The sequence below is a fragment of the Dermochelys coriacea genome, chromosome 17 (genome assembly GCF_009764565.3).
Source record: "Dermochelys coriacea isolate rDerCor1 chromosome 17, rDerCor1.pri.v4, whole genome shotgun sequence".
NCBI lineage: Eukaryota > Metazoa > Chordata > Testudines > Dermochelyidae > Dermochelys > Dermochelys coriacea.
Window position 1 is genome coordinate 19,289,286 of NC_050084.1, and position 20,236 is coordinate 19,309,521.

General features: G+C 52.5%; 2 protein-coding genes across 3 annotated transcripts in view; both read right to left on the bottom strand.

The window, feature by feature from the left end:
• Positions 1-17: 17 nt before the first annotated feature.
• Positions 18-6,324, bottom strand: POLR2J (RNA polymerase II subunit J). The gene is made up of 4 exons (XM_038376015.2): positions 6,166-6,324; positions 3,204-3,293; positions 1,180-1,354; positions 18-317 (listed from the first exon to the last, which is right to left on the bottom strand). The coding sequence occupies exons 1-4, from the start codon at positions 6,216-6,218 to the stop codon at positions 282-284; spliced, it is 354 nt and encodes a 117-aa protein (XP_038231943.1). The 5' UTR covers positions 6,219-6,324; the 3' UTR covers positions 18-281.
• Positions 6,325-7,707: 1,383 nt separating this feature from the next.
• Positions 7,708-20,236, bottom strand: part of RASA4B (RAS p21 protein activator 4B) — a 56,024-nt gene continuing 43,495 nt past the window's right edge. For both annotated transcript variants that reach the window (XM_038376089.2, XM_038376090.2), the window contains exons 13-21: positions 17,018-17,210; positions 15,646-15,783; positions 14,975-15,119; positions 13,549-13,709; positions 12,532-12,669; positions 11,810-11,945; positions 10,883-11,003; positions 9,793-9,854; positions 7,708-9,462 (exon numbers count right to left, since the gene is read on the bottom strand). In XM_038376089.2, the coding sequence (XP_038232017.1) occupies positions 9,326-9,462; positions 9,793-9,854; positions 10,883-11,003; positions 11,810-11,945; positions 12,532-12,669; positions 13,549-13,709; positions 14,975-15,119; positions 15,646-15,783; positions 17,018-17,210 (1,231 nt within the window). In that variant the 3' untranslated portion in view covers positions 7,708-9,325. The remainder of the gene's footprint in view (positions 9,463-9,792; positions 9,855-10,882; positions 11,004-11,809; positions 11,946-12,531; positions 12,670-13,548; positions 13,710-14,974; positions 15,120-15,645; positions 15,784-17,017; positions 17,211-20,236) is intronic.

Sequence of the window (20,236 nt, forward strand, 5' to 3'; positions counted from 1 at the left end):
TGTGGATGTGTCACATACAGCTTTGAAAAAAGTTTAATAGCTCAACTGATACACTTACCATCCTACCAGCAAATAATTTATCCTGTACAGAAATCTAATACTGCTTTCTCTGGGCAAACCAACAACAGTGGCCCTAATTTTTAGTTAGACATTAAGGATTATTTTAAACTTTTTCCGTAAGAATTAAATGAAGTAGAGTCACATCCACTATAATGAAAACAAAAACTTATTTATAAACACAATTCAGGTTAAAAAAAAAGTCCACTTGAAGCTTCATGTTTCTATTCAATTCCTTCTTGTTTATCTTTGATAGCAACCTGTAAAACAAAAGTAGTAACTTGTTTTAAAGGAATTCTGTACCAGAAAGTGATATCATTTATTTCCTCTCTGAGGTTCGAAGACCAATAATTTGAGAAACATTCATCACTATAAAAACTATATTTGAGTTTAAAGAATGACTTGGATTAAAAAATATTGAATCATGGATTTTTAACCCAAGTCATGTTCCGACGGAGAATGTGTATTTATACGGGTCCCTTACATTCTAATAATTACTGGAAGGCATTTTACATGAAAAGAGGGTAAGTTTCAAAGGATTTCCTGTGTGTCAACTGCTTTATTCTTTGAGATCTCATTAGTTGCTGAGATTATGTTAAAACAAGTCACAGCTAGGACTCAATTAAGAAACTAGCAAATAGGTGTGTATGGAATTCAATATAGCTTTAGTCTGAAATGTTTTTCAGACCAGTGGTGTATCAAACAATTTTAGAGGTTAAATAGACACTGGCAAGCAAGGAATGGAGTAATTACAGAAAAGTGAAAATATTAGAGAGATTTCAAAGGCACAATTTTTCAAGTAAGCTGTTCCAGACAACAGGCTTTCACACTTAAATGCTTGTGAAAAGGGAGAGAAAGCAAATGCTAGACACCTAGAGAGACAAGGTGTGTGAGAAAATGAACAAAATTTCAAGTGTCCTGGGGTAAGACAGCCAAATTCTGCTCTGGCTTAATGGAATTTACACATGGGTATTCAGAGCTGAATTGGGCTGATCATAAGTTACATTTTTCATACGAAAGCAACAGCTGTAAGATTAACTGTCATTTGTAAACCTGGTCACAGTTTCAGTAACTTTTCCCCACATTAGTGACACTACAGTTTAGCCAGAGGAGCAAGCTTACCCTGAATCTCTCCTCCAGAAGGGAGAGTTCACTGATCAGGTCTGTGATAGCATTGGTGAAAGCTTCCTGGGGGCTGTAATCAGGAGTGGTCTGAACTCGAATGATGATTTTATGTTCCAGAGGATGTGGGACCTTGTATCCTGCAAACAACACCTGAGGGTCTTTCAGTAATTGCCTGAAATGGGAAGGGGGAAAGCATTTAGAGGATACAAGACAGATGACTTAAACAGTTACCTGCAAAATTTCTGTAAGATCCCAAAGCATGAAGTTGGGTCTGCTATAGATCACATCTTTCTAACAGGCTAATTCAATCCTTGGAGAATTTTGCCAGAGGGCTAGAGGAAATGTTATGTCTATGGCAATCTCACCTTGAGAGCAAGTTTTATCTTATCCTAATAAGACGCAATACATGCATTTCATAAAGCCACTGCACATTTTGGCAGCAGTGACAGTTCCTACCTTAGAGGTCCAGGACAGGAACAGCAGGGATAATGGGAAATGCTTGACAAGTACTAGCAGAGCAAGTACAGAGCAGTGGTGGTCATGTGCACGAAGCACCAGGGTATAACTTTCAGCAAAATCCATGCAGAAGAGCTATCAAAAGCATACTTCAATAATCTGATGCAGCGAGCCCAAGTTTAAAGGCAGCAGTATTTACTCCTACCACTGGAGGCCACATGCTGCTGTTCCGAGCTAATAAATTACAGAAGGGACTTAAGCAAAAGACCTACTGCATCACCAGATACGAATGGATTAGCCCCTGCCACGTCCAACTGTGTGAAGTCAACCTGGTTCAGCCCTGGAGATTCTTGAATCACTGTGTACTGCTACAATGCTAAGTGCTAATTTGTAATTTGGAAAAAGAAAAAAAAGCAGGCATTTGCACCTTTGCCACCCAGATTGAGAATCATATTTTAAGGCCAGAGAGGATCCCCAGATCATCTACTCTGACCTATATATCACAGGCCAATACCACCACCCAGCGACTGCACTAAACCCAACAACCAAAATTAGACCAATGTATTACAGCCCACAGAAGACTAGACTATTATGTGCCACAGGCAGAGACCAAGAAGCATCAGGCTCAGTAACAGCAGGGAAATGATCAAGTGAGATATAACCAGATAATTTAGGCAAGCAACCTGCACCCACATACTGAAAAGGAGGAGGGAAAGAAAAAGGAAAAAAAAAGGACGAAAAACACACCCCCTCCCCCCCCCAGGTCACTGCTAGTTGCACCTGGGGGGAGACATCTTACAACATTACAAAGAACCAATCTTAGCCTCTAACTTTTGGGTATCTGCTAACATTATGCCCTAGAGCAGGGGTGGGCAAACTTTTTGGCCCGAGGGCCACATCAGGTTGCAAAACTGTATGGAGGGCTGGGTAGGGAAGGCTGTGCCTCCCCCAAATAGCCTGGCCCCCACCCCCTGACTGCCTCCCTCACCATGCCACTCAGAGTAGCAGGACAGGCTTATTGGAAAGCCACGCAGTGGCACAACTGCAGGGGAGGGGCCAGGAGCTCAAGGGCTGGGCAGGATGGTCCCGCAGGCCAGATGTGGCCAGCAGTTTGCCCACCCCTGTGCCAGAGGTATGATTCCCATACTCTTGCTAGCTCTCATAGCAGCAGAGGTACAAACCTGCCTGAAACCAGGGGGTATGTCCTCTGCTGCTGCGGCCATACTGCTCTTTCTGCTCACTCTAGGAGCTAGCGCCAGTACGTGTACACGAGCAGAGGAATCGCACCCCTAGCTCAGAGTTTTACACATGGTGGTAACAAGGGCCACCATGAGAAGTGGGCATCAACGAGCATAATTTCACATCCGTAACTACTACAACGAGGCCTGCAGGCATCACCCAAACATGCTATTGAAACTCACTGGTTGCTAGTTGTCCAGTGTTTATGGTTAGAGTCACGTGCGGGCGCTCTGCATCTTGGCAGTCTTCCCAGCTAAATGTAAGCTACTGCCTCACCATTAGAACTTTACTCCTAACCCTGTGTGACAGGAATTGGTTTTACTTACGATTTGATGATATTTCCAAGTGTGTGGTCTTCCTTGTTGATTGTAAACAAACAGGCATTTGGTACTTTTGTATCCTTATTAATTGTGATCCTGAATAAAAGAAAAATACTAGTATTAAAGCAAGTGATATTATCGAACATCAGACCAAACCATTCTGAGCTTTCAGTCATAAACGGTTATCTTTAGATTCACACCAGATAGAGCCTTTTGTACCTGTTTTGGATAAACAAAGTTAAAAAGTCAATATGGGATCATAATGATACTTACATAATTCATGTAATCCCTACAGCATTGCTAAAGCAGCACAACAGAAACATAAGAAAAGAAATGAATTTTTCAGAGCACAGTTTATTTCTTTAAGAATTACTGTAATAGCAATTACTTCCCACACAGCTGTAGCTGTATATATGGTTATTGGCAAGGGAGAATTTTTTTAATTATCCCAAGTTACTCTGCACAGTGCACTAATAAAAAGGTAATTTAGCAGATAATTTGAAAAGCTCTGTGGGTGAATTACAGAATAATTCGTGAACCCCAAAATTGCATCATTTTTTAAATTACAGCTTCTAAATGTCCCTTCACAATACTGTAAACCCAAAAACATTTTATACTTTAGAGCCATTTGCCAAATTGTCTATTTAGTAGACGCTGCCTTTAATAATTCAGATTTTTTTTTTAAAGAAGATTTAGCTTGTCAATCTTTTCCCCCGTCTGTAATCCATTTGTATTTCTGAAAATTTCTCTCTCAACCCATAACTTTGACTGATTATGCAACTCAGAGACTAGGTAAAAGGCGCAACATGCAACAAATGCATGACTCAGACACTGTGTCTCTCACTGATTGTCATTATGCAGCTGCGAAAACATAGCCATATGTACCAAATGTCAAGGCAGAACAGAGCAGGTGTCTGAAATGAAAGGATTTGATTGGGACATACTTGTTTTTGACTGCATGTCCTAGGACTGTGTACACCCAATGAAACATCTCTAAACTGGAAATATATCTATGGTCTGCCACTTAATTAAAAGTCCCTCTTGCCAGTTGTTGAGATTTTACAATAATAGAAATGTAGGGACAGAAGGAACCTTAAGAGCTCATCTAGTCCAGCAGTCTGAAGCGGGAGTCCACAAGCGGTTTCAGGGGGTCTGCAATCCCTGGTCTAGTCCAGCCCCTGCATTGAGGGAGGATTAGGTAATCCTAGACCAACCCTGACAAGTATTTGCCTAATCGTTCTTAAAAACCTTCCATGAGGGGTATTCCACAACTTCCCTAGGTAACATGTTCCAGTGCAGAATTAGTCTTAGAGTTGAAAAGTTTTTCTTACTATCTAAGGTAAACCTCCTTTGCTGCAAACCAAGCCAATTACTTTCCTCCCCTGCCTTTAGTGGGCATCGGAGATCAATTGTTCTCTCTCTGTTCGTAACACCCCTTTTACGTATTTGAAGACTGATCAGGTCTCCCCCACCCCTTTCCCACCCTTCTCTTTTCCGCACTAAATATGCCCAATTCTTTCAACCTTTCCTCATCGGTCACATTTCCTAACCCTCTTATTATTTCTGTTGCTCTGCGGAGCATTCTTTCCAGTTGGTTCACATCTTTAGTACCCAAAACTAGACATAACACTCCAGCCAAGGCCTCACCAGTAGCGAGTAGAGTGGGCAGATTACCTCCTGCGTCTTACAACACTCTTGTAAAAACACCCCAGAATGATATTTTCTTCTGTGCAATAGCGTCACACTGCTGATTCATATTCAATTTGTGATCCCAAAAAGAAAAGGAGGACTTGTGGCCCTTAGAGCCTAACAAATTTATTTGAGCATCAGCTTTCGTGAGCTACAGCTCACCGAAGTCCATTTCTGCAGTACTAGACAGTTATTCCCCATTTTGTATTAATGCATTTGATTTTTCCTTCCTAAATGCAGTTCTTTGATCTTGTTGATTTCAGACCATCCTCTACAAAGTCATTTTTAGTTCTAATCCTGTCCTCCAAAGTGTTCCCAGTTTGGGGTCATCCCCACTTTATTAAAGCGTATTCTTCACTGCACTGTTCAAGTCGTTAATGAAAATATTGATTTGCCCCGGACCCCTGTGTGTGATCCCACAAGGCACCCCCCGGCTGGCCAGCAAACCATGGGTAAGGAGCCAGTAGGATCTTGGACCCGGCTGGGCACTCCGTTTTACGGAAGGGGCCAATGATGGGGCCAGCAGCTCCCTTGGCACAACTGGCTGGAGGTGGTTTTCGGCTGCCCCCGCGCAGGGAGGCCGGACTCTGGAGGGGAGCAGCGGACGGGCCCGCAGGGTGACCCCGCCACAGCGCGGCTGAGCAGAGGGGGAGGAATCGACCTGCCCCCGCGCCGGCAGAGCCCCCCGCAAAGCAGCCCCTGCGCCAAGGACAGGCTGAGCCAGCTCGGGGTCTGGAAAGGGGGGCCGGTGCCTGGCGCTGCCCGGCTCGGGGGGCTGGAAGGGGGCCCTGGGGGGATTGGAAGGCGGCCCCGGGGGGTGGGGGGCTGGAAGGGGGCTGGCGCTGCCCGGCTTGGGGGGCTGGAAGGGGGCCCCGGGGGGATTGAAGGGGGCCCCGGGGGGATTGGAAAGGGGCTGGCGCTGCCCGGCTCGGGGGGCTGGAAGGGGGCCCCGGGGGGAGGGAAGGGGGCTGGCGTTGCCCGGCTCGGGGGATTGGAAGGGGGCCCCGGGGGGATTGGAAGGGGGCTGGAAGGGGGCCCGGGGGGGCGGGAAGGGGGGCTGGCGCTGCCCGGCTCGGGGGGCTGGAAGGGGGCCCCGGGGGGGGGCTGGCGCTTCCCGGCTCGGGGGGGTTGGAAGGGGGCCCCGGGGGGGGGCTGGCGCTGCCCGGCTCGGGGGGCTGGAAGGGGGCCCCGGGGGGGTGGGAAGGGGGCTGGCGCTGCCCGCCTCGGGGGGGATTGAACTCGGGCCCTCGCAGCGGCGGGGCCCCGGCCCCGGACTCACTTCTTCTCCCCCTCGAAGAGCAGGAAGGACTCGAAGGCGGGCGGCGCGTTCATCCTGCGGCGGTAACGGCGGCGGCTCCGCTTCCAGCAGCGCCGGGCTCCGCTTCCGCTTCCGGGGCGCACGCGGCGACGACGGCCCGGGCCGGCCGCGAGGCGAAATGGCCCCGCCCTCAGCCAGCCAAACACATGGCCGGCACCCGCCTGCTGTGACGCCGGGGCAACGCCCCCCTCCGTCCGCCACGGCAGCGCCCCGCCGGCCTCACCAGCACCGTGGACGGTGACGCGCTCCGTGCTGCCAACGGCCTGGCCGAGCCCCCCGCCCCCCCCGGGGCCCCCTTCCAGCCCCCCGAGCCGGGCAGCGCCCGCCCCCCACCCCCCCGGGGCCCCCCTTCCAACCCCCCCGAGCCGGGCAGCGCCCGCCCCCCACCCCCCCGGGGCCCCCCTTCCAACCCCCCCCGAGCCGGGCAGCGCCAGCCCCCCGGGGCCCCCCTTCCAACCCCCCCGAGCCGGGCAGCGCCCGCCCCCCGGGGCCCCCTTCCAGCCCCCCGAGCCGGGCAGCGCCCGCCCCCCGGGGCCCCCCTTCCAACCCCCCCGAGCCGGGCAGCGCCCGCCCCCCAGGGTCCCCTTCCAACCCCCCCGAGCCGGGCAGCGCCAGCCCCCTCCGGGGCCCCCTTCCAACCCCCCCGAGCCGGGCAGCGCCCGCCCCCTCCGGGGCCCCCCTTCCAACCCCCCCGAGCCGGGCAGCGCCCGCCCCCCACCCCCCCGGGGCCCCCCTTCCAACCCCCCCGAGCCGGGCAGCGCCAGCCCCCCCCGGGGCCCCCCTTCCAACCCCCCCGAGCCGGGCAGCGCCAGCCCCCCCCGGGGCCCCCCTTCCAACCCCCCCGAGCCGGGCAGCGCCAGCCCCCCCCGGGGCCCCCCTTCCAACCCCCCCGAGCCGGGCAGCGCCCGCCCCCCACCCCCCCCGGGCCCCCCTTCCAACCCCCCCGAGCCGGGCAGCGCCAGCCCCCCATCCCCGGCCGGTCCACAGTTCCAAATATCAAGGTAAATTCAATTAACCAAGAGGGCTAAAAAAAAAAAATCAAATCAAATCCAGCCCAGCCTCCCCCCGAACTAAACTGAGGGGCCCTAACCCCCCTTGGCATTTTCTCAAGGGGGAGATGCTGGCAGGGAATGAAAAGCAAACACCTGGCCCCATGATAAAAGAGGTGTTTATTGTGCATTCAGCTACACCGCTATTTCTCTAGCCTTGGTTCTGTACCAGGGCGAGGAAGGCACAGGCCACGCTTCCTGCCTTCGCCAGCAGCCTCCTCTGGAGTCCGTTTCCTTAGCTCATACGCACCTAAGCAGGGCTAAGCCGCCTCTGCACCGAGCCCACCAGCCATGCCCCAGCCTGCGCTTGATCAACTGCCAAAGGGACCCATTTCCCCTGGCAGGTGGATGGGCACTTGGGTCCCTCCCCCCTGCTGCTGGAGTGTGTCGACTCCACGTGCTGCGCTAAATGATAACAGGTTTCAGAGCGGCAGCCGCTCGTGCTCCTTTTCTTAAATGATAACAGTACACAGAACAGCAGGTCTAACCTGGGGCATTATCTGTCCATTCAATGGAGGGTCCGTGCGAGCCAGCAGGTGCACTGTTCTGACACCCAAATAGCCATGAACTAGGCTGGTTGTAACCAGCGCTTTAGTTAGTGCAGGACACTGGGTAACAGCCAGGCCCCCTGCTCAATAGTTTCAGAGCATCAGTTTATCTGGGCCTGAAATGTGGGTCAGGGGGTAGTGGCTAGCCTGCATTTCTACAGCACCTTTTGCCGGGGATGTGAAAGCACTTCTCAGACAGGAAACCATTATACAGATAGTGTTTTGCAGTTCCTGGGATCAAGAACCACTTGACAGGTAAGTAAGCTTTACAAGACCCCTGAGAGATAGGCATAGGGAGTGAAAATCTGCCTTCTGTGATTGCCAATGGGATCGCAACTCCGACCTTGGTTTAGCCTAATAAATATTATCCACAATTATAGATCAGAAAAAAAAACCAGACACAATGGTCAAGGCCCTGGCTTTCTGAGGTGCTGAGCCTCTCCAGCTCTCACTGACTCTTGCGGGTGGATGCTAAGTGCTTCTATAAAAGCAGCAATTTACCTAGGGTGGGGGGAGGTGGGAATAGAACCAGGAGCCCTGGCTCACAATCACCTGCTCTAATGAACCACTTCCCCAACTCTTCTTCCTCAAGGTGTGAAAGTGTCACCGAGCAGCCAGCGGTACCCACGCACCATGCAATGGGGTCTGAGGTGCTGCCTTGTCCATGTTCATGTTCATTCAATAAGCTGAACCTGCACTCCTTTACCTCGGCTACAACCAACTGAGACATATGGATGTGCAGCACCTGGATGTGTTCCAGGTGACAGCCAGCACCTCCAGTTACCCAATACGCTGCACCGCCATTGTGCCTTTCATCAGAGGGCCGCAAAGCACTTTAACAAAGAAGGGGAAGTCTCATCATCCCTATTTCAGAGATGGGAAAACTGAGGAACACAGCAGGGTCAAGGACTTGCCCCAGCTCACACTGTGGGTCAGTGGCAGGAGAGTGAATGGAATCCAGGCCACCTGGCTCCCAGTCCCCGGCCCAAACAGATTTCCCCTCCTTTTCTGTGGATGCATCAACCTGTGCATTACTACTGGCTGCAGTGCTCCACTGAGCCATTTTGACCCTGGTGAGAAACGCAGGCTGAAGCAGCTCAGCTATAAGGTTGCATTGAGGAATTAAGATTTCACATCAGATCAGGCTTGACAAAACAGCTGGATCTTGACTGAAAGGTAAAAATAATAGTGGAGAGAGACTTCCTAGTGCAACCCTGGCAGAGGTGAGACATGACAGCTTCCATGCTACCTTCTGGATGGAGCACAGGCCACCCATCCCACTCTGGGGACTAGTGAAAGCACAAGAGGGTCATTCACCAGTCGCTCATTAATGGAGACACGCTAAGCTAGCAGAAGTCCATGGCATGGCTTTTTGAGCAGCGGGGCAATGATGAGAGCACACGGTGTGAGGGAGTTCCCATTGCAAAGATGTCTGGTGTTGGCAGCTCTGATGGATGCAGCGGGACCAAGTGAGCAGAGCGAGAGGCAGTGGCGTCACCCTGATGGAGTGGCTCACTCCAGGAGTCACGTCTGCAGCTCCAGGAGGCAGTTTCTGTCCCGATCAGTTAGGGTGCCTGAGCTGAAGAGGGCTGTGTGATGGGCATCTTCAAGGTCCTGCAGCACCTGGAATAGCCTCGTGGGTCCATCAACGTTTTCGGGGTCTGTGGAGGTGCAAGGAAGCAGAAAGAATTGCCCTGATTGGAGTGATGCTTGCACAGCAGCTGCTGACAACACTACCAGCCCCAAGGATCAGAGACAGCACCACCCAGAAATTCAAGCCCACCTCCAGCAGCAGAGGATGATAGCTAGGGCTGGTTGAAAATTTTGATGGCCATGGTTGATGGCGAGGACAGGGAACTATTACAAGGTAATGTGGCGTTGTCTGGGAAGAGAGTGCTGGTTAGTAGATGTATTGCGAAATCTCAGCACATGCCCAGGTAGTAGTGATGGGTACCTTGGAAAGATTAATAAATCAATCAACAAAGCAATACCTCCACTTTGGCTCAGAAGAACGTTTTCGTTTTTCTCTGTCAACATCTCCAGGTACTTTTCCCTTAAGGGAGAAAGATGAAACAATAATGGGTTTTCAGGTGTAATTCGCAATTAACCGATTAGCCCCACCATATTGAAAGCCAAGAGGCCAGAAGGTTCAATCCTGCACAATGCCACTGATAAAAGGAGTTGAAGACAATCATTATCTCATGAGATGGTCAGGACCTTGCAAGATTAAGGTGCGTGTGTCTGCTCCCCTTGACACCGTGCCGGGTTTCATCACATCCCAAACTCTGACACATGGTGGCTTCTTCTAAAGACCTTTGAGCAGCCATCCCAGCCTCATGTACATGTCCACCCCCTGCTCACCCACACTTTCTTCTCTGGGATGGAGCCCCAGTGGATGCTCAGGACGGAGGAACTGTTCAGGGTGATACAGGGTGTAGACAGAGAAGGATGGGGATAGTCAGAAAGGGAACACTGAGGGCGAGTGTCAGAAGAAGTTCCTGCACAGTGAGTTCCTTAAGATAATGGAACAACCTCCCAAGGGAAACAGTGGAAGCCCCATTGCTTGGGGCATTTAAACTAGAATGGACAGAGCACTGGTAAATAGAAGGGAACAATCCTGGCCTGGGGATGGGCAAGATAGGACCTAACAGGGATTCCAATCTCCAATTTCTAGGCTAGTCACTAATGACTCATCTCTTTCTGCACAGGATCCCAAGGCTGCAGACCAGTGTAGAGGGAGGCCCTGGGGTATCTCCCTCACCCTGGCTTCAGTCAGAACGCCTGGGACATGTGCACATAGACAGGTAGAAACTCCAGGCCAATTCCAGCCAGGCCTTTGAAACAGAGCAGAACCCTGGGCCTTAGGCAGACGATTGCCAAGGGCAGAGCGTTGGCCCCTGGGACACAACTCACTGTGCTGATTGGCCCCCTTCCTCCTTGGGGCCACAGAGATGGTCCCCCACGAGTGAGAAGACAGTGTACAAGACTCGCTTCATGCTTACAGGGCCCAGAGATGATCCCTGGGTGCAAACTCCTAGAGGGAAACAGCCCCAATCATGCCGCACAAATCAAGTGACTCACCTCATTAGTTCCCTCACTCCAAACAGGTGTCTAAAAATTAACTGAGACTCTAGATCTGGATCCAGGGGGTCATTCCATTCCTGTAGAGTGACACCGTGCCGGGTTTTATCACATCCCAAACCTAGACAGCAGCCAGGACACAGACGGTTAATTTGAGGTGGGCCCGCAAAGGCGCCTGTTGATGTCGGAGTGGTGCCCTCTAGTGGATGTATTGTGCGACTTCCCTGCCCTCCCCCTGCTCTGGCTTTGCGGGAGGAGGGAACGTCTGGGCATTCCCAAGACGTCAATAAAGCAAACGAACACAGTTCACCCCCAGGGGGACAGGAACAGTACTCTGCCTTTCTCTAGCACCTGAGCCCTGGTCTGCACTACAAACTCATTTTGGTATAGTGCGGTCACCCATCCAACCGAACTCCAGTGTAGCCAGTGTCGACGGGACGGCTTCTCCTACCGCCTCTCGGGGAGGTGGAGCACCTATGCTGATGGGAGACGCTCTCGTAGGTGCGTCTTCACTACAGTGACGCAGCTGCACCGGTGCGGCCTTCTAAGCATAGAGAAGCCCTGAGCCAAGGGGCTCCAAGCCCTATTGGCGGACAACCGGGGAGCTCCACAGCTAAAAGCACGAGCGGATGACCCACGTGTCCCTAGTTTGGGCTGTACCAGTCACAGCCTCTGTGGGTCAGGCACAGAGGGGAACCCATAACACCCACCCACCTGTAGAATAGACAAACGCTTTACACCCAGGCATGCATCTCACAGATGGGCCCCGAAGGCATAGAGAGGTCAGGTGACTTGTCTAAGGTCACACAACGAGGCAGTGGCAGAACTACAGCCCTAGAATCCACCCAAGAGCCATGCCTCTCTGCTCTCACCCCTGGACTCCCTCGCCTTCCCCTTTGCTGGCAGGGGATTGGGCAAGCACGGTACCAGTTTTATCCTTTTGGTGGCAGCAGGTCCATTTGTCTCCTTTGAATACTCCTGGGTGATAGGAGCACAGCATCTCGGCGTTGTTCCCGCAGACTTTCCTCAGGGCCGAGAGCCACTGGTTCAGCTCATTGACGCACTGAAACAGACACACACAGCGGGGACTGCCCTATGTCCCTGCAACACCGGCCACTGAGTGACTGGAGGGTCCCCACTCACAACCTCCACCATCACTTGGCCTGCAGCCCATCGGCATTGCCCAGCGCGATAGCGCGCCAGCCTGGGAGCAAAGCAAAGGGCCACCATCTGTGGCGTAACAACCATGCATTGCACTAGTGCTTTCCCGGGGAGCCTCCTCCCTGGAGCAGCCGGCCTCACGAGGCAAACGAAGTTTCCGCCCTCACCACCCAGCATAAGAGCCTCTTCTGGCCCCTGGGACTGACTGGCTGCGTCGCTCTCCACTCTCAGCACTGCTGCTCACATGTTCTCAGCCTCTCACTCGAGCTGTGTGGCCAGCCTGTGGGCCTAGAACCCAGGAGTCCTGACCGCAGGCCTGCTGCACTGTCAGGGAAGGGGGACGACTCCCGACACCCACGGCCATGAGTTCCAGTCTCCATTCAGACTGGAGCAGACTGCTGCACATCCTCTTCCTCCATAAGTTATGGGCTGAGCGCCATCACCCGATCGGTGACCAGACACCCCCTTGGCCTGGGTGACCATCCTACCTTGCACTGCAGATAGGCCATCTCCAACTGCCCCGTCTCATCAGCATAGATGATCTGCATCACGTGGGAGCTTCCAAAGCTTTTCTCCTCCACCTTCTCGGCCGCCCGGATGTTGGACAGGGTGATGAAGGAGCTTTTCTGAAATGATGGGGTGGGGGGGAGCCATGGAAATGTCAGGAGGGGAGAAGGGGTGGGGGCCAGCCCAGCAGAGCAGGCCCCACAGCAGAGCCCAGGAGATCTGAGCGCGCCCAGGGAGAGGCCATGCCCCCCTTAGAGGGGGCTTCACAGGAGAAAGCTCAGTCTGAGGCTGGCTCCATGCTGATCCCTTCCCCACCCCGCCCCAGACTCTAGAGACAATGCAACCAAATCCTGACACCAGTGGATCCCCTGCACTGCAGAACCATGGCCCGTGCTCTGCAGGTCAGACCAGGTGATCCAAGTGGCCCACTCTGCCTTTCAGATCTTGAATGGATGGGCAAGAAAAGCCTTCAAGGCCCTGGGGTGGATCTGGCCAATTCTCTCCCCCCTGACCAGTTCACCCACCCCAGGTGCTTTGCACATGTTCCTGAATTCTCAACACCACCCCCAGAAGCCAGCAGTTCAGCTCCACGTCACAGATAGGCAAATGGAGGTACAGGCCCAAACCCGACTCTCAGTCCCAGCAGTGTGAGAGAATCCCCTCCCCACGGACAGACCAGCAGAGTCTTTGCCCCGTGTCACTGCCAGGTGTCAGGGGGAACGTGCCCTGCCTTGAATATCCCCTAGAGCACAGTGCTCCCAGGGGGCTCATGGTGATGCTGGCAGCAAAGGCTTGGATGGGGGCTGAGCAGGGAAGCAGCTTCCATCTGTCCGCCTGGTCCAGGCAAAGCCGAGTGTCCACCTGGGGCCCCACAGCCACTTCTCTTCCACAATCAGTGCAGCCCAACCGAAAACATGGGACCAGCAGCTGCCTTCCTGAGCTGGGCCCATCCAGGCTGCAAACCACTCCCTGCTAATGGCAGGGTGCGTCCCCCTTACCTTGGAGTTGGGCGTCTTGGCAAAGCTGAGGGCCTCACTCGTTAACGAGAAGTAGAGTTTCTTAAAGGAGGACGACAGCAGCGGCCCTTTGCCTTTGCTCTTGTGGATGAATAAAGGCCCCTCCTTCACAACCAGCGTCTGTGCCTTCGGCTGGTCCACCTCTGCAAGCAACAGGGACGTCCTCAGAACCAAACAGCTGCCACTTAGCCCCTGGGCAGCCGCAGACCTCAAAAGCACCTCAGAGCAGAGAGTCCCAGAGCTATTCACATTTCACAACCAGGGCATGCAGCATGGCTGGGACAAGCACCCAGGTCTCCTTCCCAAGGTGGTGCCCTGTCTGCTGGAGCACACCGCCTGCAACAAAGATGGCCATTTCCTGCACTGTCCCTGGAAATCATTCTTGGGCCTGGAGTCCATTGTATTAAGAATGCAAAGTTTATGTATTGCTGTGGGACTGTACAAAAAGCCCTGGGGCAGACGGGACCAGTGTGAACCCGGGAGAGTGTTCTGCACTCCCAGGGAGCATTTGAAACAATGGGCCAGACAAGAATGAACTTTGGGGACAATTAAGCGGGTTGCCCAGGGATTCTCTCTGTGTGTGTCTGTGTGGCGCGCGCCAACGTACCCCATCTCTGGTTATGCAAAGCCCCAATCTGCAGCCTCACCCTGAAGAGAGAGGTTGTGTCTGTGGTTCACTCTTGCATGAGCCAAAGGCCCCAGCTGTATACAGGAAAGGCTAACCTATGCATGTGTTCTGAGCAGAGGCCACCATGACCCTGTAACCACAGAAAACCCCCTGCGGACGGTGTGAAGGACTGATCGCTGGCCAGACTGATCACCCCTTGCTGGAGCCGATTTCGGGTAACTGTATTAGCACACGTGTAGGTTCTTTTTATTGTTTTTCATGCTGTCACCTGAAGAACAGTGTGCGTGCTTAGAAAGGGCTGTGTGGTACCTGATCACCATGGGAAATTCTCCTGTTCTAGCCTCTGGAGGGGAAACAAAGTGCAGGCATTGACCTTTTAGACAGTCTGGCTTGCTGGGGTTATCACAGCATAGGCAGGGGACTGTATCGCCTGGGGAAACCTGAGTCAGGTGGGCGTGAGATGTGGGTCCCATCCAAGAAAGGGGGTGGCTGGGGCCCGAAGCCTAAAAGTGGGTGTCCTTGCTGAACCATGGAGCAGGAATACAGGTCCCCTGGACCTGTGACACAGGCTACTTCATTGATCCCAGTCTGACCTACCTGGCTCTATCCATCTAAGCAGAGAGACAGAGTCCCAGCGTTCTACTTGTGGGGCCCAGAAGCTGCTATGCTTTTAGAAGAGGGATTCAGCCCAAAGCCACACCAGCAACGGCGAATCCCCCTGAGCCAGATGGAGTGAGGTATGGGGTCCTTAGACCAACTGGCTCCAGCAGATCCATTCACCTTCCTTCTCCTCGATGTCTACAAGCTTGGTGATGAACTCCTTCATCTGGGAGATGCTCTGCTGGATGGTGGGCTGCAGAGGGGCCATCCAGCCTTCCTTGGCCCGGCTCGCTGCAGCATCCATGTTCCCTACAGTCTGGATGGCCTGGCAACAAACGAGAGGGAAGGATCACAGCACGCCACCCGAGCTGCCCACAACTGTGTGCTCTGGGCAAAGCCGGGGCAGTTGCACTCTGCCTGACATCAGGGCAGGAATAGAACCCAGAAGTCCTGATTCTCAGTCCCCTGCTGTAGAGAAATGGGCAGCTGGACATGAGCAGACTCTGTGGTTCTCTCTGGCTGTGAGAGTCACTGATGCAGCCCACTGCTGCCTGGAGACCCCGATGTCCTGGCCTCGCTCAGAGAGCTGCAGGAAGGCTAGCTGACCCCACTGCCGTCTCCCACCCAAGGGGAGCATGACACACGGGGTCAGCAGGCAGTGAGGGCTGCCCGGCATCCTGCGGCAGGTGGGCTGCTTGGGGGAATACTGCCTGCGCTCCCATGCCAGCCCCTCGGTTTGGCCAATTGGAAATGCTGCATTGGGAAGTGCTGGCAGGGTCCCTTATGGACACAGACACTCCCCCCCACACACACACACCAAATGGAGCTGCCTGGGGCAACATGGGACTTACCTTGGCTAGGAGCAGCAGGGTCCGACTGGTGCGGGCATCCGCATGCTTCTCCCGCAGGTGGAAGAGCTTGGGGGACATGATGGCAGGAGAGAAGAAGCGAAGGCAGAGAAAGCTAGTGACGGCAATGAACTTCACATTCTGCAGGAGGAGAGTGGTCAGGGAGGGGTGTCGACAGGGAGACAGAGAAGGAAATCGCTCGTTAAATACCAATAGCAGCAATTTAGGCCTCCCAGGGGGATGGTATGTGCCTGTCAGCTGATCCCTGTGTAATCAGAATCAGGCCCCTGAGCCTCCTCGGGCCAGCAGCATCACAAAGTGCTTTAGCAAATATAGAGCATATTTTCCTGCCACTGTAATGCAGCCACCTCTGAGGTGGAACAAACATGTCAGCTGTTTGCAGTTTAAGTTGAATGCAGGATTCTTCCCCATTATTGGTTGCCTTGTCAAAAGGAAATTCAGGGAGACATGCACCATGCTGGAAATAGGGACAGTCAGAAAATGCAGTATTTTCCTGCAGAAAATTCAGATGGGGGGGGGGGGGGGGAGAAGAGAGAGAATGATTTTTATCTCAGTTTTCTATGGAGAATTTTGACATTTCAGTGAAAATCTGAAAACTGGTACATTTCAATTTGCTGCCATGGTACCTCATGGGAGCTGTAGTTCGGTGCCTCATGCTCTCCTATTCTCCTATATTGGTCCAGCTTCCTGGTTGGACTACATCTCCCATGATGCACCACAGTATTCCCTCTTGGAATGGGTGCATCATGGGACATGTAGAACAGCCAAGGAGAACGGGGATATGAGGAACCGCACTACAACTCCCATAAGGCGCCGGGGCAGGCTAATCCAAATCAAGGTATTTCAGTTTTTTGACGAAAAGATCGAGATTCTCCACGGCGCTTCCTGTGAAAAAAAAATATATTTAGCCGAAAACCCCATTTTCCATCACAGAGCAGTTTATTTTCCGACCAGCCCTGCAGGCCACCATTGCTTCATTCATGGCCCAGAAGGAAGAGTGCCCCCCACTGAACCACAGTGCTGCTCCTTGCAGCTACCACCTCAGCGGGCCCTGCACTGGGGCCCATCTTGGTCCAGACTAAACAAGGCTGTGATTTCCAGCCAAGGCCGCCCCCTTCCCGTCACTGCTGTGTCTGAGCAGCAGGCTCTGGGCAGCTGCTGCCTGGTGGGTTAAGTTGTTCTGCAGCCTCACAGCCAATGCCTGTTGGAAGCCAACCACAGCACGGGACAGCCAGGTCCCCCCGGAGAGTCACGGTCTCTCTGGCAGTGAAACGTCACCATCCCCGTCTCTGTGTTGGGCTGGCCTCCCTCTGGGCCGGTGACAGAAAGGGATGGGGAGGGCCTGGCAACCGACCTTGTGTTTGTTCTCCGGGAAGTGCTCCTCGACCCGCTTGAAGAGCTGCCTGAAGGTGGCACGGACGGTGGCGGGACACGTCTTCACCGACTTGGCGATGGTGATGAGCAGGTCGATCAGGTAGGACTGCAGGTGCTGGGTGCTCTGCTGGATCACCTCGCTCTCCGTCTGGATCCGATGGAGCCCGGAGCACCTGCCGGGCGAGCCGCAGGGACACAGTCAGGAACGCACACTGGGGGAGACCGTGTGCATAAGCATGAGTGGTCTCTGCAGCCACACAGCTGCGGTGCAGGGCTGCCAATCCACATGCTTCAGGACACATGCTGGCCACTGGCTGGGGTCAGGAAGGATTGCTCCTGAAGAGTCTAGTGCAGCCTGACGTGGGATATAGGACGCTGAACTAGCTGGACCATTGCCGGGTGAGTTAGCTCCCTTCTTCCTAAATCATCAGCCAATCCCCTGGCATCTGTGTGGCTCTGTTTAGACACAGGCCTGACACACAAAGTCAGGAATGAACCGGAGGTTTGGTTTGGACTCTTCTCTAGCCCTAGGATTCTTTTACTGGCCCCCTCCAGGGGCCCAGAGCAGAGTGAGAGCGAGAGAGAGATTTGCAACCAGGGAGCTACAGGCTTTAGGAGAACGCTCTGTTTGGAGGGGGAACGTTAGGCAGGTTTCGCAAAAAGAAAAGGAGTACCCGTGGTACCTTAGAGACTAACAAATTTATTAGAGCATAAGCTTTCGTGAGCTACAGCTCACTTCATCGGATGCATTTGGTGGAAAACACACACACACACACACACACACACACAGAACATGAAACAATGGATTTATCATACACACTGTAAGGAGAGTGTTCACTTAAGATAAGCCATCACCAGCAGCAGGGGGGGAAAGGAGGAAAACCTTTCATGGTGACAAGCAAGGTAGGCTATTTCCAGCAGTTAACAAGAATATCAGAGGAACAGAGTGGGGGGGGGGAGGGAGAAATACCATGGGGAAATAGTTTTACTTTGTGTAATGACTCATCCATTCCCAGTCTCTATTCAAGCCTAAGTTAATTGTAACCAGTTTGCAAATTAATTCCAATTCAGCAGTCTCTCCTTGGAGTCTGTTTTTGAAGCTTTTTTGTTGAAGGATAGCCACCCTTAGGTCTGTAAATCGAGTGACCGGAGAGATTGAAGTGTTCTCCAACTGGTTTTTGAATGTTATAATTCTTGACGTCTGATTTGTGTCCATTCATTCTTTTACGTAGAGACTGTCCAGTTTGGCCAATGTACATGGCAGAGGGGCATTGCTGGCACATGATGGCATATATCACATTGGTAGATGCGCAGGTGAACGAGCCTCTGATAGTGTGGCTGATGTGATTAGGCCCTATGATGGTATCCCCTGAATAGATATGTGGACAGAGTTGGCAACGGGCTTTGTTGCAAGGATAGGTTCCTGGGTTAGTGGTTCTGTTGTGTGGTGTGTGCTTGCTGGTGAGTATTTGCTTCAGATTGGGGGGCTGTCTGTAAGCAAGGACTCCCAAGATCTGTGAGAGTGATGGGTCGTCCTTCAGGATAGGTTGTAGATCCTTGATGATGCGTTGGAGAGGTTTTAGTTGGGGGCTGAAGGTGATGGCTAGTGGCGTTCTGTTGTTTTCTTTGTTGGGCCTGTCCTGTAGTAGGTGACTTCTGGGTACTCTTCTGGCTCTGTCAATCTGTTTCTTCACTTCAGCAGGTGGGTATTGTAGTTGTAGGAATGCATGATAGAGATCTTGTAGGTGTTTGTCTCTGTCTGAGGGGTTGGAGCAAATGCGGTTATATCGTAGCGCTTGGCTGTAGACAATGGATCGAGTGGTATGATCTGGATGAAAGCTAGAGGCATGTAGGTAGGAATAGCGGTCAGTAGGTTTCCGATATAGGGTGGTGTTTATGTGACCATCGCTTATTAGCACCGTAGTGTCCAGGAAGTGGATCTCTTGTGTGGACTGGTCCAGGCTGAGGTTGATGGTGGGATGGAAATTGTTGAAATCATGGTGGAATTCCTCAAGAGCTTCTTTTCCATGGGTCCAGATGATGAAGATGTCATCAATGTAGCGCAAGTAGAGTAGGGGCATTAGGGGACGAGAGCTGAGGAAGCGTTGTTCTAAGTCAGCCATAAAAATGTTGGCATACTGTGGGGCCATGCGGGTACCCATCGCAGTGCCGCTGATTTGAAGGTATACATTGTCACCAAATGTGAAATAGTTATGGGTCAGGACAAAGTCACAAAGTTCAGCCACCAGGTTAGCCGTGACAGTATCGGGGATACTGTTCCCGACTGCTTGTAGTCCATCTTTGTGTGGAATGTTGGTGTAGAGGGCTTCTACATCCATAGTGGCTAGGATGGTGTTTTTAGGAAGATCACCAATGGACTGTAGTTTCCTCAGGAAGTCAGTGGTGTCTCGAAGATAGCTGGGAGTGCTGGTAACGAAGGGCCTGAGGAGGGAGTCTACATAGCCAGACAATCCTGCTGTCAGGGTGCCAATGCCTGAGATGATGGGGCGTCCAGGATTTCCAGGTTTATGGATCTTGGGTAGCAGATAGAATACCCCAGGTCGGGGCTCCAGGGGTGTGTCTGTGCGGATTTGTTCTTGTGCTTTTTCAGAGAGTTTCTTGAGCAAATGCTGTATTTTCTTTTGGTAACTCTCAGTGGGATCAGAGGGTAATGGCTTGTAGAAAGTGGTGTTGGAGAGCTGCCTAGTAGCCTCTTGTTCATACTCCGACCTATTCATGATGACGACAGCACCTCCTTTGTCAGCCTTTTTGATTATGATGTCAGAGTTGTTTCTGAGGCTGTGGATGGCACTGTGTTCTGCATGGCTGAGCTTATGGAGTAAGCGATGCTGCTTTTCCACAATTTCAGCTCGTGCACGTCGGCGGAAGCAGTCTATGTAGAAATACAGGCTGCTGTTTCGACCTTCAGGAGGAGTCCACCCAGAATCCTTCTTTTTGTAGTGTTGGCAGGAAGTTCTCTGTGGGTTAATATGTTGGTCAGAGGTGTGTTGGAAATATTCCTTGAGTCGGAGACGTCGAAAATAGGATTCTAGGTCACCACAGAACTGTATCATGTTCGTGGAGGTGGAGGGGCAAAAGGAGAGGCCCCGAGATAGGACAGATTCTTCTGCTGGGCTAAGAGTATAGTCGGATAGATTAACAATATTGCTGGGTGGGTTACGGGAACCATTGTTGTGGC

Bases quoted from the DNA above. Each gene is read 5' to 3' on its own strand.
- POLR2J (XM_038376015.2), bottom strand. From the start codon at position 6,218: ATGAACGCGCCGCCCGCCTTCGAGTCCTTCCTGCTCTTCGAGGGGGAG. The intron at 1,355-3,203 runs GTAAGTAAAACC...TTCCCATTTCAG, and splicing joins CTTGGAAATATCATCAAATC to GCAATTACTGAAAGACCCTC. The intron at 318-1,179 runs GTAAGCTTGCTC...TTTGTTTTACAG, and splicing joins TTCTGGAGGAGAGATTCAGG to GTTGCTATCAAAGATAAACA.